An 18,611-nucleotide genomic window follows, 5' to 3' on the forward strand; every position below is an offset into this window, starting at 1 on the left:
AGACAGGTGAGTGAACCTTTTAAAGCAGGCAAATGCAAACTCTGGCCCTCCATCATCTCCCATCATCCCTGACCACTGGCCCTGTTAGCTGGGGATGATGGGAATTGTAGTCCCAAACATCTGGAGGGCCGGAGTTTGCCTACGCCTGATTTAAAGCAACTCAGCCAACACAATGCCATCCAGGCATCTTTGGACTACAACTCCCATCGTCCAGCATCAGCTTAGCCACTTGTCGTGGACGATGGGAGTTGTAGTCCAATGTGTGGAGAAACTCTCCCGGGATCAAACTTGGGAACTCTAGCATGCAGGGTGCGACTCCCCCCCAAAAAAAATCTTTGGAGGCAAGTCGCTGGGCCCTTGCTTACGGCGCCAAACCTCCAGGGAGGTTTTTTTGGCAACAGGCAAAATCCTTTTTGAAATTTATTTCCAGAGGCTTTTCTCGAGTTGGTTCCAGTTCAGCTGCTGCTTTGAAAATTCTGCGATTCTCACACCTCGCTCTGCCCCACAAGTGGTAGCAGTGGGGGATAGGGTATCAACCTTCTAAATAAAATAAAAAGGGGGGATTTTTAAAAAATGAAACAAAAAGAAACCTTGAGAATGTAAGAAGAGGACTGCAGATAGATTAGGCCAAAGTGGAGCATTCTTGCTGTGGTTGTGGTTGTTTAGTCATTTAGTCGTGTCCGCCTCTTTGTGACCCCCTGGACCAGAGCACGCCAGGCTCTCCTGTCTTCCACTGCCTCCCGCAGTTTGGGCAAACTCATGCTGGTAGCTTCGAGAACACTGTCCCACCATCTCATCCTCCGCCGTCCCCTTCTCCTTGTGCCCTCCATCTTTCCCAACATCAGGGTCTTTTCCAGGGAGTCTTCTCTTCTCCTGAGGTGGCCAAAGTCTTGGAGCCTCAGCTTCAGGATCTGTCCTTCCAGTGAGCTCTCAGGGCTGATTTCCTTCAGAATGGAGAGGTTTGATCTTCTTGCAGTCCATGGGACTCTCCAGAGTCTCCTCCAGCACCAGAATTCAAAAGCATCCATTCTTTGGCGATCAGCCTTCTTGATGGTCCAGCTCTCACTTCCATACATCACTACTGGGAAAACCAGAGATTTAACAATACGGACCTTTGTTGGCAAGGTGATGTCTCTGCTTTTTAAGATGCTGTCTAGGTTTGTCTTGCTGTGGTAGCTTCTTGAAACTTTTACATTATCGCTGTTACTTTTTCTTAGTGGTCATTATATCGTTTTATCGTCTTGGTGAACCGCTCTGAGGTTTGTTTAAAAACCAGTGTCTATATTTTATATAAGTGGACGTATATGCACTTTCCCCCAAGGGCATACGCAATAGACAATCTTTTCTAGAATTACTTCAAACCATAACAAGTCCAAAATGAAATCTTTAAGTCTCAAAGTCTCTGAAAATCTTTAAATGAAGCGAGGTTCCAGACTTTGTATGATGAAAGACAAGCTGTGAAGCTTTGTGTATTCGGCAAATATGATGTCCAACACTGAACAGTGATTCCGGATATTGACTACTGTTTTGTAGTTTTATTCATCAGCGTGGTGGGAAGATATAGAATTGCTTCATAAACCCATCTTATTTCGAATGAAGGTATGTAAATATAAATATCAAATGCTGTGGAACAGTGCTCATGTAATAATGTAGTCATTTCACAGCTTGTCTTTCATCGTACAAAGTGTGGGACCTTGCTTCATTTAATAAATAATATTTTTATTATTATTTATATCCCGCCCTTCCCAGCCGAATATGGGCTCAGAGTGGCTAACAACAGTAAAATAATACAACATTCTAAAATCATTTCATTATATAATCAGTTCAAATGAAATTAATGGCAACCATTGGGCTAGAGTTCTGTGAGGACTACAGAAGGAGGGAGTCAGGCTGTGCCCTGGCCAAAGGCCTGGTGGAACAGCTCCATCTTGCAGGCCCTGCAGAAAGATGTCAAGTCCCACAGGGCCCTAGTCTCTTGGGACAGAGCGTTCCACCAGATCGGGGCCACGGCCGAAAAGGCCCTGGCTCTGGTCAAGGCCAGCCTAACCTCCCTGTGGCCTGGGACCTCCAAGATGTTTTTGTTTGAAGACCATAAGGTCCTCCGTGGGACAAACCAGGAGAGGTGATCCCGTAGGTATGAGGGTTCTAGGCCCTATAGGGCTTTAAAGGTCAAAACCAGCACCTTAAACCTGATCCTGTACTCCACTGGGAGCCAGTGCAGCTGGCAGAGCACCGGGTGAATGTGATCCCGTGGCGAGGATCCCCTAAGGAGTCTCGCCGCGGCATTCTGCACCAGCTGGAGTTTCTGGGTCAGTGTGACGCGGCAGCTAAAAAAGCCAATGCAATTCTGGGCTGCATCAATAGGAGTATAGCATCTAGATCAGTGTTTCCCAACCTTGGGCCTCCAGCTGTTTTTGGAATACAATTCCCATCATCCCTTACCACTGGTCTTGCTAGTCAGGGATGATGGGAGCTGTAGTTCAAAAACAGCTGGAGGCCCAAGGTTGGGAAACACTGATCTAGAGCAAGGGAAGTAATCGTGCCACTGTATTCTGCTCTGGTCAGACCTCACCTGGAGTACTGTGTCCCGTTCTGGGCACCACAGTTCAAGAAGGACACTGACAAACTGGAACGTGTCCAGAGGAGGGCAACCAAAATGGTCAAAGGCCTGGAAACGATGCCTTATGAGGAACGGCTAAGGGAGCTGGGCATGTTTAGCCTGGAGAAGAGGAGGTTAAGGGGTGATATGATAGCCATGTTCAAATATATAAAAGGATGTCACCGAGAGGAGGGAGGGAGAAAGGTTGTTTTCTGCTGCTCCAGAGAAGCGGACACGGAGCAATGGATCCAAACTACAAGAAAGAAGATTCCACCTAAACATTAGGAAGAACTTCCTGACAGTAAGAGCTGTTTGACAGTGGGATTTGCTGCCCAGGAGTGTGGTGGAGTCTCCTTCTTTGGAGGTCTTTAAGCAGAGGCTTGACAGCCATATGTCAGGAGTGCTCTGATGGTGTTTCCGGCTTGGCAGGGGGTTGGACTCCATGGCCCTTGGGGTCTCTTCCAACTCTATGATTCTATGATTCAAGGGCAGCCCCACGTAGAGCGAGTTACAATAATCCAGTCTGGGGGTGACCGTCGCATGGATCACAGTGGCCAGATCAGGGCGAGAGAGGTAAGGAGCCAACTGCATAGCTTGGCGGTGATGAAAAAATGCCGCCTTTGTTATAGCTGCAATCTGCGCCTCCATGGAGAGGGAGGTATCGAAGATTACACCCAAACTCTTAACAGACGGCGCTGGCACTAATTGCGCCCCCGCAAGAGATGGGAGTTGCCCCCCCAATCCCATATCGTCCCGACCCAGCCATTTAAAGATTTTCAGAGACTTTGAGGCTAAAGATTTCATTTTGGACTTGTTCTGGTTTGAAGGAATTGTATAAAAGATTGTCTATTGCGTATGCAGATGGTCATCGCGTTGCCTAGACATTGCCGACGTTCTCTTTGCAACACAGGGATTTGTTTGGTTATTTCCCCCCCAAGGAAACAGCCCCCCTGGCCTGGATGCTCCTGGCGATACCGGGTGCCTTGAGGCAGGTGGCGGTGGTCTCTGGTGCAGGAGATGAGCTGGGAGCCGACTTGGGCCGAGAAGACAGATCACCCGGCTGTGTCTCATGGTGGCCTCGCTGGCCTGTGACTCAGCAGATCCTCCTTCCTCATCTCGGCCGCAGCAGGACAGTCTGACACTCATGTGATGGGGAAGACATCCAAAAAGAAAACGCCAAGTGAGTTTCTTCCTCCCAGCCCAGCCGCCAACCTGACAGTTGGGACCACAGCTCAAGGTGGCTCGAAAGAATTGCGTAACTTTACAGAGGAGGGATAGCAGGGGCTTCTGGAACCGGATGGGAACACGAGCGTTGTCTATTGTGATAATAATTTTACTATTTATCATGCCACCCATCTGTCTGGGTTTCCCTGGCCTCTCTCGGCAGCTCTCCACAAATATTAGGTAAAGGTAAAGGGACCCCTGACCATTAGGTCCAGTCCTGGCCGACTCTGGGGCTGCGGCGCTCATCTTGCTTTATTGGCCGAGGGAGCCGGCGTACAGCTTCCGGGTCATGTGGCCAGCAGGACTAAGCCGCTTCTGGCGAACCAGAGCAGCACACGGAAACGCTGTTTACCTTTCCGCCGGAGGGGTACCTATTTATCTACTTGCACTTTGAGGTGCTTTCGAACTGCTAGGTTGGCAGGAGCAGGGACCGAGCAACGGGAGCTCACCCTGTCACGGGGATTTGAACCGCCGACCTTCTGATCAGCAAGTCCTAGCCTGTGTGGTTTAACCCACAGCGCCACCCGCGTCCCTTGGCAGCCTCCAAATGGGGTCCAAGGGCTGCCCCACAAAAAGCGTGCTGCAGTAGTCTAGGCTTGGCTGCCTGGCCTTAGGCCATTGTCTGAGACGGCAGTAAATCATCTGTCTTGAAGCAAAGGTGTGGGGAGAGGACTTGGGGGACAAAAATAGGCTTGATCCCCCATAGGTAGGCCCTGCTTCCAACCCCAGAGTTGCCCCAATATGGGTACCTTCTGAGGCATGATGGTAACTGTAGTCCAGACTATCTGGAGGGTTAGCATATAATAGCAGTGTGCCAGCTGTTCTTGAAGCCCCAGTTATCCTTCCTGCAAAATCCAACATTGCGATTTCATGTTGTGAGATCTACTGGTATAGGGTGGCATGCAGATTTAATTAATAAAAACGCTTGATGGAGTACGCTGAAATGGTGGAGGTTGACTGGAAGACTCAAAGATAAGGACAAAAGAGACTTTTTTAAAAAGACTGGGACCCTTTTAGGTCATAGCTACAGAAAGAATGTAAAGAAATGAACGCACTTGCAGGGTTTGACCAAAAACATACAATTGGCAAAATAGTGAAAATAGAAAAATGAGGATAAAATGTTAGGAAGGACCAAATTAAGATAATAAGGAGAAATGGCGGTGTGAAACAGGAAGGGGGTACTTGAGAATGCATTTTGTGTTTATATGGGTTGTGATTTTGTTTTTTTAAAAAATGTAAAATTTAATTTTAAAAATTACCAAAAAAGCAAACCAATAAAAACGCGAATGAGGCAAGCCGCGTTGGGGCTGTTGCTCAGAAAGTGTGGCTTATGACTACTTTGGTTATATCTAATAACATAAAGCTTCTGTAAGCCAACAGGTGGCAGGTTCGATTCCCATCATAGGCCACTGCACATTCCTGCATTGCAATTTACTGTGTATTTAATATTTGTGGAGCTGCTCCCAAGTGCATTAGCAAAACCCACCCAGCTGACCACCCCACTCTGCTGGGCCAACAAGAACAGGGCAGGTTGAGGAAATGTCTGTTAAGGGGGTCAAGGGATACGTCCCAAAGCACCACCGTTGTCATTTTCCGACTTCAAAACCCAAGCTGACTCTAAATCTTGCCATTTAGTTTTTCAAACCTTTTTTGTAAATTCATTACTAGAAACTCTCTCTTGAGTCCTCAATCCTTTATTACTGCGCTTCGCTTCACCTACGTCGAGCTAGGATTATAATACTTCAGAATTTTTGGGAATTCTACCCCTTTTTTGAATTTTGGTCATTCAAGATTTATGATTTTTCTATTTCCTTCTGAGGAAACGCAATAGTTCAGTGAAACAAAGTTTGTAGCCGGCATCCCGTTAAGGCTTTGTTCAATTTTAGGTTTTTCTCTTTCCTTAAACTCTTTGATTCTTATTATTTGGTTTATTTCCACAAGATAATATTTCTAGTCGATTACTTCTCGTTTCATGGATTTTCACGGTATTTCATTTGTTTTGTGCAACTTCTCGGTCCCGTGACTGTCTTTTTTTTTCTACTGATCTCTTTCTTAGCATTTCCAGTTCTTTGCACCGGCGATAAATCGTCTTCATTTTGCATCACACCTTTCTTTAAAGCACGATCTGAAAGCCCTCTGCTGTCCATAAAGAAAAAAGCTACTTGCCGCCACTTCCTCATAAAAAAGCAAGCTTCTAGACCTTGTGTCCAGCCACTGTGGCCAAATGCTTAGGGTGCTGCAAGTGCAGGGTTCGAATCCCTCCCCGGCCACGATGCCTCACAGGGTTGAAGACCTTGAAAGAAAAACTTATTATATAAAAGCAACCCCCCCCCACCTACTTTGATAGCACTAATATTCTTGGAGGCAAATGGTCAAGCAAGGCACCCCCTCCCTCTCTTTAAAATTCACAAAAATCACCCAAGGCGCATAGAGTTTTCTCAAGATCACGTTTATTTTGGTCACTGTAACTTTCCTTTTGAATAAATAATAGCTATACAAAAAAAAAAGGTCTTAAGGTTGCACGTACAGATTTTTTTGCCGTATGAAAAGTTTTCAATTTTTTTTTAGATTTTATCTTAACAAAGTGTGTTGGGGGGGGAACGTCTCATTTCTGAGATACACAGAGGAGAGGGAAACAAAACGTCTTGGCAATTTGCTTTGAATCAGTGATTTTTTTTCCTTTTTCTGAACCAATGATTTTTAAGTCAGGGAGAAAACAGAAACACCCACACCCTTTCGATTCTCCAAGGGGGGGGGTCGTCTTTCCTGCTATAGCACCACGATTTTGTTGAAATTCGTCTTTTTTCCCCTGTGGGGAGTGGGGTGGGGCACAGCAGGGAGGAGATTATAGATGCCAGGAATCGTGGCTTCTATGATCTGCTTCCCGAATTCCTAGTGAAGTCAACAAGTAAAAGGGGGGGGGGGGACAGACCGAGACAAGAGAAAAGGCGCCAGTAAACACTAAAAGAGGTCATTCTGCCCCCAGAGAGAGTGACATTTATTCAAAAGGCAAGAAAACTCAAAAAAATAGAAAAGGGCAGGTATTTTTGCAAGGGTGGGGGGTAAGAGAGGATTGTGCCTAATTGGGGGGGCGGGGGCGGGAAGGGGGGGGTTCTCGCAGGCACAGTGAGCCCCTATGGAGGGCAGCTCAGATGAGGTCAGCCACGTTGAGAGGCATCTCCTCGATGGAGGTGTTGTAGAATGTCTCAATGTCGCGAAGCGTGCGCTTGTCTTCTTCCGTCACCATGTTAATCGCAACTCCTTTCCTTCCAAAACGGCCCCCTCGGCCGATCCTGGAGGGGGGGGAGAGAGAAAGAAAAAAAGGGGAAAGTGTTTACTGGGGGCAGTAGGCCCATCATGCTGTTCTCAGAGTTGCCAGCCAGGTTCCCATTAGGCAAGGTAATAAATAATATTATTAATATTAATGATTATTAACAACAACAACAACAATAAGTTTATTTGTACCCCGCCCATCTGGCTGGGGGTTCTGCAGCCACTCTGGGCGGCTTCCAACAAAGACAAAAAAATACACTAAAAAGATCCCTGGACGGTTAGGTCCAGTCAAAGGAGACTATGGGGTTGCCTCCTCCAGATCATATGGTCAGCATGAACAAACCGCTTCTGGTGCAACAGGACACTGGTGACGGAAACCAGAGTGCACAAAAATGCAGTTTACCTTCCCCCACAGCGGTACCTATTTATCTACTTGCACTGGCATGCTTTCAAACTGCTAGGTTGGCAAGAGCTGGGACATAGCAACGGGAGCTCACCCTGTCACAGGAATTCGAACCGGTCACTTTCCGATCGGTAAGCCCTAGGCTCTGCGGTTTAGCCCACAGCGCCACCTGCCACAACACTGGCGACACATTTTTTTAGACGTGCACCATTTCGCGACAGAGAAGCGTTTACTGGGGGGAGCAGGAGGCAAGCAGGCGGCCAACTGGGCTGGAATCGCAGGTGGGCATCATCCAGCCTCTGCTTAAAAACCACCAAGGAAGGAGAGCTGCCATCTTAGCACAGAAGGGTTGGAAAGGAAACCCAAGAGGGACCAGAAAATGAGGGGGAGAAAAACAAGGAACTCACCTGTGTATGTAGTTCTCACGGTTGGTTGGCAGGTCGTAGTTGATGACCAGGGACACCTGCTGGACATCAATGCCACGGGCCTGGGAATGAGAAGTGGGGACAGTTTAGCAGTTTCGCCAACAGGCACCGTCCCATTGTGCTCGCAAGTTTTCAACTGTGGGCGGCTGCTACGTGGCAGGGCACCTTGGTGGCGGGTGCCAGCCGTGGGGAAGAGCAGCCCCCGCGATTCGTGTGCCAAGGAGCTACAATCCGCCAGCAGCACTGCGCCAGCCAGGCAGAGAGGGAATCTCCTTGGGTGGGGAGCCAACCGGACAAACATGGCCGACCCACAAGCACGACATGGGTGTTGAATGGCCTCTTTAAATTTAAATGATTGTCCCACAAGATGTGTATGTCTTTAAGGGCTAGAGCAAATAACATGACTCAGTTTTACAGCTTTGAAGCAGGTGCTGTTAAGTTGTGTTAATTAAGCTGCGTCAGCAATTGGGTATAGTATATAAAGAGCAGCACCTAGCTTTCTTGGTACCTTGGTGGATGATATATTTAATGTAAAAGGAGTCTTTGTTATTAAAACCTTGCTAAAGTTATTTTTGTGGTCTCCCTAGCAAGCTCTCTGCAGTGCAACTAATCTGCAAATAGCTAACAGTGAGCACAAGGGTGTTTTCCATGAATTTGTCACTGGCCGTTATTGCCCACTGTGGAAATGAGTTCCACAGTTCAACCTCTCCTGAATCATCCAACGTTCAGCGGACGTCCCTCTTCCACGCCCCACACTCACCAGTAAGTCTGTGGTGATCAGGACACGGCTAGAGCCAGAGCGGAACTCCCTCATGATGACATCACGCTCCTTCTGGTCCATGTCTCCATGCTGCAAAGAAGGTGGAGAGAGAGAGAGAGAGAGTTGGTTTTCACCCCCAGCACCTTAATCTAATTTTGTAGGTTTATGGAAAATTAAAGAACCCAACAACCCTTTCCCATTTTCTTTCCCAAACGTGACTATTCCCATTTTCTTCTCGCGTCACATTACAGAATCATCTCATTTGTGCCCTGATCTCACTTTTGGATAATCTTTTGTTTCTTACATGGTGTTGACGACGCTATTGTTTATCTGAATTGCATGTTTTGTTTCAGATTGCTTAAATTGCTGCTTTTTCTCTAACTCGAAGGTTGAAAAAAAACTAAATTTATTGATAATTTTAAAAGCCACACTTTAGTAATTTCACAGCACGCCTTTCTTCATTCCTGGGATAGCATCAAAGTCTCCCCCAACTCCGTTCACAAGATACCTAATCCTTGGTGGCCAACATTTTAAGGGGGGTGGGGAAGGGAAGAAATACAGGTGATTCCATAATTATCTAGTTCAGCGGTTCCCAAAAGGGTCTGGGGGATTATTGAGGACAGTGCAAAGAGGCAAGGATGCCCTGTAAATGCCTTTGAAAAGCTGGTGATTGCTGGTTGAAGTTAAACAGTTTTGTTGCATTAAACTGAAATTTTAATTGGATTTAGAGTAACTGCAATTGCTACTGCTTTCAATTTCAGTGGGTTGCGAAAACCCTTATTCTGAACAATGCTTTTTACAGCATAGGGAAGGGTGGTGGTGGTCTTGAAAAAACCACTATCTAGTTTAGTTTTTAAAAATATTTTATCGCCACTTATCCACTACTGTTTCTTGCCTACAACCCTATTAACATGGCTTCTGGGCCCTTTCCACAGGAGCAAACTTACATAGAGAGACACCCCCTTCAGACAACCCTGAACAGAACTCCCTGCAAGGAAAGGCTCCTTCACCCACCATGGCGGAAACTGTGAAGTCCCGGGCATGCATCTTTTCAGTGAGCCAGTCCACCTTCCTTCGGGTGTTGATGAAGATGACGGCTTGGGTGATGGTGAGGGTCTCGTAGAGATCGCACAGGGTGTCCAGCTTCCACTCCTTTGGTACGAGAGGGAGGAGAGTTATAACCGAAGTAGAAGACCCACTCCAAATTTAAACCAACACCTCCTCCCAGCCACCCCACAAGCCCCATGTAACAGTCGCCACGTACCTCCCTCTCCACGTTTATGTAGAACTGCCTAATACCCTCCAGGGTGAGCTCCTCTTTCTTGACCAGGATACGGATCGGGTCCCGCATGAATTTCTTGGTCACCTCCAGGACATCCATGGGCATGGTGGCAGACAGAAGCACCACCTGGAAAGCAGGCAGAGGGGCTGCGGGTCAATACACTGGTACCGTCAAGGCTAGATTACGGCCATGTGCTCTATTTGGGGCTGCCCTGGGTCTGGCTCAGGAGCCTCCAGCTGCTGCAGAATGTGGCAGTCGGGTTACTGGGGGAGGGAAATCACCTGGCGGAGAGTATGTGAGCCGGGTTCAAGGTCCTTGAACAAAGCTGTGAGCAATTTAGGTCCAGGGTACCTCAAGGTTTGCTTAACAGTGGTGGCCAATCCAGCTGTTTTTGGACTACAACTCCCATCATCATCATCATCGAAATGATAAGGGATTTTATTTTTGTGTAGGAAAAGCAGGATACAATAAATAAAAGTAAAAAACTCAGAAGAGGGGAGTTGAGGAAAGGGAGAATAATTGTAAATAACATGGTGAATGAGATTTGTATCATTTGTTATAAAATTTAATAAATATCCATGTCCAAATAAATAAATCCTAGCTAACAGGACTAGTGGACAGGGATGATGGGAATTGTAATCCCAAAACAACTGGAGGGCCAGATTTGGCCACCACTGGCCTAAACCTTCCATCGCAGAGATCTAAAGTGCCTATTGAGGCTCATTTGACGACAATAAGCTTTGGGCACCATTGGCCAAGACCTGTGGAACTCTCTGCCCCAGCGAGGTGAGAAATTGCCGTACCTGTGTGTTCCCACTCAGTTTCTGGAAGATGTCATAGATCTGGTCCTTGAAACCTCGGCTCAACATCTCGTCGGCCTCATCCAGCACAAACATCTTGATGAACTTGGGCGCTGCAGAGACAAAGGAGCCTTGGTGAGGACTTTGAAGTGGGGTGGTAGAGACAGAGTGTCTCCTTAATGGGATGGCGGCTGTTCTCAGGAATCTTTCAAGAGCTATGATCACTTCCGAAACCCACACCTTTCTCTCCCAGCACAGCAGAACGCCGACCGGGAGGGAAATATGGGGGGTTGATGGGAGTCAGATGACACGCATGGGAGATCATCACAGAACAGCAAGACGGGGCGATACGGATCTGGTTTATGAAAATGGCAACTCTGCCACCAAGTGCAAAGTCACAGAAGCCAGAGATAAGGCTGGTAACAAAGTCCTGGTGAGGAACGCTTCGAGGAAGTTGGGTGTGTCTAGTCTAGAGAAGACTGAGGGCACCCATAATAATAATTTATTATTTCTACCCTGCCCAACAGCCTATTATTTCTATCCCACCCAATACCCCGCTTCAAATATCTGAAGGGATCTCCCATGGAAGATGGAGCCAGCTAATGTTCTTTGCTGCTACAGAAGGCAGGTCTCGAATCTATGGATTCAAATTCTGGCTGATGAATCGTGTGTAACCTTAAAACTGCTGCTCAGGTTATAGCAGCCTACTAGAGCCAAATGGATTGAGAAAGCTTAATCTGTAATAACTACAATTAAGCGAACTTATTATATAAAAATACAGGCAGACCAGATGTTGGGGGAAATGGGTGTTTTGGGCAATGTCCTGCAACAAGCCAACATTGAAAATTGCATTTTCTCCCTTGAGTTTATTTACTAATAAGGCAGCCCTGTTTAGGGAAGTTTTTAATGTGTGACATTTTAATGTATTTTTAATCTTTGTGGGAAGCTGCCCAGAGTGGCTGGGGAAACCCAGCCATACGGGCGGGGCACATATAACAAATTATTATTATAAAGATCACGAGTTGCCGATTGTGCTGCTACCTGGAGGGAAACTGAAGAATGCAGATACTTACACAGGTATCGCCTGTTCAACATGTCGAAGACGCGCCCGGGGGTCCCGACAATGATATGGGGGGCCTCCATCTGCAGTTTCTGCACCTCGGCGCGGACGTTAGTCCCGCCTATACAGGCATGGCAGGAAGCGCCCATGTAGTCTCCTAGGGCCATCACGACCTTCTGGATCTGTGGGAAGAGGGGCAGAGCTGTTAGCGGGGTCTGGATTCTCTTACCTGCCGCTGGTCAAGGGCAATGGCCTCCCGGTGCCAAAACTTCTGTTTCCCCAGCATGAACCAGCAAACAGCCACGGGAGAGACACTGTGCTGGGATGAACAGGGATGGTCGCTCTTCCCCTGGCCAGAGAAAAAGAGGCCCCCACTTTTTGCAAGATGCCTCTTTCGTCAACTGGCAGGGGGAGGGAAGACGGACGGCAAAGAACAGGGTCAGAGTGGAGGCAGCGATTCCTTCCTTCAGCAGCAAGCCTCTTTGGCGTCCCTTTGTGAAGCGGGACCAGGCCAGGAGAAACGGAATAAAGCCCCTCAAAATGCTCTTGCACGCCAGGGAAGGAGACGCAGGACACAAGAGGCCGGGAGCCAATGTCAAAGGGAGGACAGGAGGAGCCTTGGAGGCAAGCGGGGTCACTTAAGGGGACAAATGAAGCACTCTCCTTTACACAGTGGACTGTTAATCTGTGGAACTCCCTCCCTCATGAGGCAGCAAAGGTCACCAACTCAGATGGCTTTAAGAGAGGTTGGAGAAACTCAATGCAAGAACAGGATTATGGGACTAGGTGGGCCATAGGTTTATGGCCTTGGCCTGATACAGCAAGGGCCATAGGTTTACAGCAGGATATAAATTGAAAAGAAACTTTTTTTTTTTATAAAACGTCTCTAGCCCTGCAGGAAAGCAAATTCATTCACTGTGTTGATTTACAGTGCAACGTTATAAATGTCCGCTCAGATTTTGGTGGAAGGGGGGAGAGAAGCAGGGTCCTTGCGCCTTTCACAGCTGTGCGGCAGGCAGAAACTCCAACAGGTTAAGCCTTTCCTAGTACAGAAATGCAATTATGGATAAAGCTTCACCTGTGCACGTTCTGTCTGTCAGACAGCTTATAAAGGCGCCTCTTTGCCCATTAAACCAGAGGAATGAATGGAGACCTCTGGAGTTTGTTTTTGGGGCCCTCAGTTCCACCTGCAAAAAGAGGACACGTGTTTTTATACAAGACAAAGCTGTGCACATCTGAAGGCAGCCCTGTTTAATGTTTTTTTATGTTTGATGTTTTATCGTGTTCTTAATATTCTGTTGGGAGCTGCCCAGCGTGGCCGGGGAAACCCAGCCAGATGGGCGGAGTATAAATAATAAATTATAATTATTATTACTACTATGGGCTGGAAAGAGGGAGGGAAAGGCTTACCTGCTGAGCCAACTCTCTTGTTGGGGCCAGGACCAGTGCTTGGGTAGCTTTCAGGTCTAGCTCAATTTGCTGTAAGATGGAGATCGCAAAAGTGGCGGTCTTCCCAGTGCCAGACTGGGCCTGAGCAATCACATCATAACCTGGGCAGAAGGAAAGCAGGATGGTGTCACAAACACACACGGACAACTACCACATCCTGCCAATCTCAAGAGGGAGCCGTGACAGGGTAAGTGTTTCCCCAGCATGAACCAGCAGACAGCCACGGGGATGAACGCTGTGCTGGGATGAATAGGGTAACGTTTATATCCCCCTGCTAGATATAAGACAGTCACCACATTCAGAGGTGCCTCTTTGCCCAGTAGCAAGGGGGATGATGGAGACAAGGACCTGAGGCAAGTAGGACAGCTGCATTTGCAGTGTTGGGTGGGAATAACTTGGAAAGATCTCCCAAAATTCCTTCCTTTTTGCTTAGTATTGTTGATTAGAAAAAATTCAGCCCCCACCTCACCCTGGTGCATGCCAGATTTTTAAGACTGCAAATCCCCATCTATCCTAGCCAGAAGAGCCATGTTGATAAGGACTATTGGAAATGAAAGCCCAAAATATCTGGAGGGCAGACAGAAGGACGGACTTCTCAACACAACTATGGAGGTCACTCCCTGAAGCATAAAGGGAACCTCTGAATGCTAGTTGTGTTAGGATTTTACTGTTTGGGAAATCTGGTTGGCATGAGAACAGGATGCTGATCTGATGCAGCAAAGTCCCTTTTCTGGCAATACTAAATACTAAACTTAAAGTGAAGCAGCAATTTAAGTCAGTCTGAGATCATTTGCTGCATATATTCTGCTATATGGGGCTTAAATGCTTGCTCACCAGTGTAGCACTCTAAGCAGTCAACTTAGAAATCAATGTTTTCTCTCTTTCACTGCCTGCCTTTCCCTATACTCCCCTCCTTCTACACAGGCCCCCCCCCACCCTCCTCTTTTGAAGAAATGTGCTTGAGCAGTTAGCCTCACCCTTGATACAAGGGAGAATGGCTCGCTGCTGGATGGCGGAGGGCTTCTCAAAACCATAGGCGTAGATTCCTCGCAGGAGGGACTCCGACAAGTTCATGTCATCGAAACTGTCAACGATCTCGTTCCAATTGCTCTGTAGGGAGAAGCAGGGAAAGGTGAGCTCCCTCAGCCAAGTCCCAAACCTCTCAAAAGTAACACCCAAGCAGGTATTCTGGGCAGTCTGGATGCCACTGTGTTGGTTGGGATACAGAGATCATGGTATGTTTCCCCCATTATTTAGTTATCCAGCTGACTCCAGACATGGGTAGTTTCTCACCTCAATGACACCATCGGGGTCCATCCCTTCGGGGCCATTGTCTCTAGGTCTAGAGGAATAAAAACAAAATTTTAGAAGCGCTCAAATGAGCAACCAGGAAAATTATCAATGCACTCCCCACCCATTGCATATTATTACGGCTCCAAAAGGCACTTTGTTTTGCAATAGCTTATGTAAGGAATGGCCTTATGTGACAAGTAGAGGCCAGGGTTTACCCCTTGGAAGGTCAGAATTTGATCACCACCACCAGGGCTTTCCCACTTGTTTGGCCAGAGTTACACTGCCACTGGCCTGATCCAGAAGAGCTCTTGTTCTCTCCTCCCCTGATCTTGTGGCTGTGAGTTCCATAGGCCCCCCCATTATAGCTGGAGAGGAGGGAGGCGATGCCTGATCCAGCAGAGCTCTTGTTCTGTCCTCCCAATCTTGTGGCTGTGAGTTCTACAGGCCCCTTTGCCAACTCCAGCAGAGCTCTTGTGCTCTCTTCCCTGATCTTGTGGCTGTGAGTTCCACAGGCCCCCTGTGTCAGCTCCAGCTATTCCTCCCCCCCCCCCATAGCTGGAGAGGAGGAAGGCAATGCCTGATCCAGCAGAGCTCTTGCTCTTTCTCCTCCCCCGATCTTGTGGCTGTGAGTTCCACAGGCCCCTTTCCCAACTCCAGCCATTCCTCCCAGCCATCCCCCCCCCCGTCCTAGCCGGAGAGGAGGGAGGCGATGCCGTAAGCTCAACGTGTCCCCTGGCGGCCCATTCGCCGCTCCCCACGTGCCTCCCGCTCCCTCTTTCTTCCTGCTTTCCTTTTAAGGGCAAGAGGCTCCTCCCTCCCCGCGCCTCTGGCCACAGGCCCGTGACGTCACGGGCGCAGAGTTCCCGGATGCGAAGCGACAGGACAATAGGCAGGGCGGGAGAAGGGGGGGGGGGAGAAAAACGAAGGAGAGAAATGGACGCGCCCGCGGCGGGGGGGGAGGGAGAAAGAAAGAAATAAAGAAAGCGCTGCTTCTGTCCCCCCCCCCATTTCTCTAAAATGGGCTCGCCCGTGCCAAGTCTGCGCGGTGCGGAAATGGAATTGCCCAACCGCCCCCGGGGGGGGGAGCGGGGAAAGGATGGGCGAGTCCAAATGAGGAGGGGTGAGGGAAAGGAGCAGACCACTGAGGAAAAAGGAGAAATGGGAGGGGGGAGGAAAACTTGTGTAAGAGGGAAAGGCTCAAAATGGCTGAAAAAAAGGGGAGGGGGAAGAGGGGGAAAAAGGGACAGGCCGCCTTTTTTTCTCCTTCGCCCTCCACACGGGGGACACTCGGCACGGAAATGAATATCGCCTTCTCCTCTCTTCACCAAAAAAAGCCTTAAAGAAGAGATTCCCCCCTTTTTCTCGACGTCAAATGGAACCGCCCGTGAGCATTCGAGGAAAAAAAAAAACTTGGGGGAGACAAAACCCCCCCAAAGGGGGAAATAAGAGACAACGCCATTACAGAAACCGACGCCCCGCGCTCCCTCGCGGCCGAAATGGCGTTTTCCCTCACACGCCGGTGAGGCCCGTTCCGGCTTTTTTTCCCCTTCCTCCCCCCCCCCCCGCGATGAAAATGGTCTCGGCTGCAAAGCCGCAGGAACCTTAAGGGGGGAGGACGGGTCCACTCCCGAAAATGGGGGGGGGGCGCGACGGCCCCGGCCTGGCCGGCCACGTGGAATGAGCCGAGGGGGGGGGGGACTTGAAAGAGAGGGAACAAAATGGAGGAAGGCGAGGAGGAGGAGGAAACAATTCGCGGTTCTTTCGCTGCGAGGAAAGCGCCGCTATTTCGCCTCTTCAACCCCCCCCCCCTTTGCCGCGTAATGGTTCGGTCCTCCGATAGAACCTTGAGGGAGAGGAGGAGGCCTGGACGGGCCCATAGGGCGAATAGGGGGGGGGAGGCCCTGCCGCGCGCGCTCTCTTTCCCTCGCCCGCTCACTCACCGGCTCTCTTGACTCGCAGACATCCTGGGGAAAAGGTCCTAGCCCCGCCCGCTTCGCTCCCCCTTATAACATCCCGCCGAGGCCCCGCCCCGCGGCCCCTCCTCCATTGGCCCTCTTCCCCCTGAGCCCGCCCAGCCGCCCGCCTCACGCCATTGGCCCCGCGCGCTTCTCCCCGACCGGCTTCGCCCCCATTGGCCCGCCGCCTTCCCCCTCCTCCGCTTCCGGAGACGCCATTGGCCAGCGGCTCGCCGCCACCGCCTTCCCATTGGACGAGGAGGATCCGTGACGGGCGGGTTTTTTTTTTAATGGTGACGTCAAACCGAGAGAGGGGAGCGTGGGGGGTTGGGGAAAAGGGAGAGGTGGAAAGAAGTCGGGCGTCGTGACGTCAACGGGGAGCGCCGGGCTCTGGTTGGTCGCCGGCCACGTCCGTCGACACGACGGGCCAATGGGAGCCCGAAAGAGGAGGAGGCGGGTACTAAGGAGGGGGGGAAGACAGGGAGAGGAAAAAGGCCCACGTGGTTAGGCGTTGGGGCCTGAATTTTGGGCCTGCTGCCTTTGTCCAGCGGGGAGGGCAGAGCACCACGTGATATAGGCCTGGGGGGGTGGCAGGAGGAGGCTGACAAAATCACCCCCCCAAAAAAAAGTTAAAAGAGCTGGGCTGAAAATTAAGCACTGGGTGCATTTTTGAGAGACCCCCAAAAAAACCCTTTCCATTTTTTTTGCAAAAAAAATTAAATAATTTGCATATTTATTTTTTTGCAAAATGCCACCCCCCCGGCCCATTACAAGGGAGCACCCTTCTAGGTGCTGGGCAGGAAGATTTGCGCCCCCCCCAAGTTAAAAGGGCTGGGCTGAAATTTAAACACTGGGTGCATTTTTGAGACCCCCCCAAAAAAAATCCTTTCCAATTTTTTTTGCAAAAAAATAAAATAATTTGCATTTTTTTTTTTTTGCAAAATGCCACCCCCCCCCCTGGCCCATTACAAGGGAGCACCCTTCTAGGTGCTGGGCAGGAAGATTAGTGCCCCCCCAAAGGTTAAAAGGGCTGGACTGAAATTTAAGCACTGGGTGCATTTTTGAGAGACCCCCTCCCCCCAAAAAAACCCTTCCCAAATTGTTTTGCAAAAGGCCACCCCCCCCCATTACAAGGGAACACCCTTCTAGGTGCTGTGGAAGTTCCTGGGCAGGAAGATTTGGGCCCTCCCTCCAAAAAAAGGCCAAATTTTCTGACCCCCTCCAGCTTTGAAACTGGAAAACCCCCCACCACACATACCCTCTTGTATCTGGGAGGGTGGATCGGATCCCCCCATTGATCCGAAGGTCAGGATCCCCCCCTCCCGCTTTCCCACTGGCCTGTTCCTTTCCCCTCCCCCATTTTTATTTCAAAATATTTTATTTATTATAGGTGAGCAGCCCAATCTAAGGTGGGCTGCAACAGCTGATTTCTCTCTCAAAAACAAACCACCACCTGTTATATTTTACTGTTTTTAAATTAAACGATTTAGGGGCCCGCTGCAGGAAGCGATTAACAGGCATCTTGTAAATACCAAAAATCTGCTGGCGAGGCAGCCAAAGCCCTCGGCTGAACTTCCTTGTCCCACCTTGAAACTGAACCAGTGTGCCAAGGCACTTTCAGTTTTTGAAAAGCAAAATGCAGAGAGATGAGGAAAATGTTGGAATTGACAGCATCCATCAGCCCCAGTCAGCATCTTCAATTTTGTGTTCTCATTTTGTATATTTCTGTTGCGAACCGCCCTGGGATCTTCGGGTGAAGGGCATCATCAACATCATAATTTTATTATTTATACCCTGCCCATCTGGCTGGGTTTCCCCAGTCACTCTGGGCGGTTTACATAACACCAAAAAAAGTAAAACGTCAGACGTTAAAAATCTCCCAATACAGGGCTGCCTTCAGAGGTCAAATAGTTGTTTATTTCCTTGACATGTGAGGGGAGGGCGTTCCACAGGGCGGGAGCCACCACTGAGAAGGCCCTCTGCCTGGTTCCCTGCAACCTCGCTTCTCGCAGGGAGGGAACTGCCAGAAGGCCCTCGGCGCTGGACCTCAGTGAACGATGGGGGTGGAGACGCTCCTTCAGGTCTACT

The 18,611-nt window shown here is 49.2% G+C and overlaps 2 protein-coding genes across 3 annotated transcripts in view; both read right to left on the reverse strand.

The window, feature by feature from the left end:
* Positions 1–18,611, reverse strand: part of SENP3 (SUMO specific peptidase 3) — a 150,996-nt gene that overhangs the window by 92,934 nt on the left and 39,451 nt on the right. The gene's annotated exons all lie outside the window — the stretch shown is intronic.
* EIF4A1 (eukaryotic translation initiation factor 4A1) lies at positions 6,254–16,597 on the reverse strand. Of its 2 annotated transcripts, none has more exons than XM_083706912.1 (11): positions 16,509–16,597; positions 14,569–14,617; positions 14,253–14,385; positions 13,237–13,376; positions 11,840–12,008; positions 10,770–10,879; positions 9,949–10,092; positions 9,699–9,836; positions 8,685–8,774; positions 7,907–7,986; positions 6,254–7,116 (listed from the first exon to the last, which is right to left on the reverse strand). In XM_083706912.1, the coding sequence occupies exons 1-11, from the start codon at positions 16,529–16,531 to the stop codon at positions 6,972–6,974; spliced, it is 1,221 nt and encodes a 406-aa protein (XP_083563038.1). In that variant the 5' UTR covers positions 16,532–16,597; the 3' UTR covers positions 6,254–6,971. The 2 variants fall into 2 exon arrangements, with proteins under 2 accessions (XP_083563038.1, XP_083563039.1); XM_083706913.1 differs by having other exon boundaries at positions 14,569–15,036; positions 15,141–16,547.

Source organism: Podarcis gaigeae (genome assembly GCF_964106915.1).
Source record: "Podarcis gaigeae genome assembly, chromosome: 13".
In the NCBI taxonomy this organism is placed as follows: Eukaryota; Metazoa; Chordata; class Lepidosauria; order Squamata; family Lacertidae; genus Podarcis; species Podarcis gaigeae.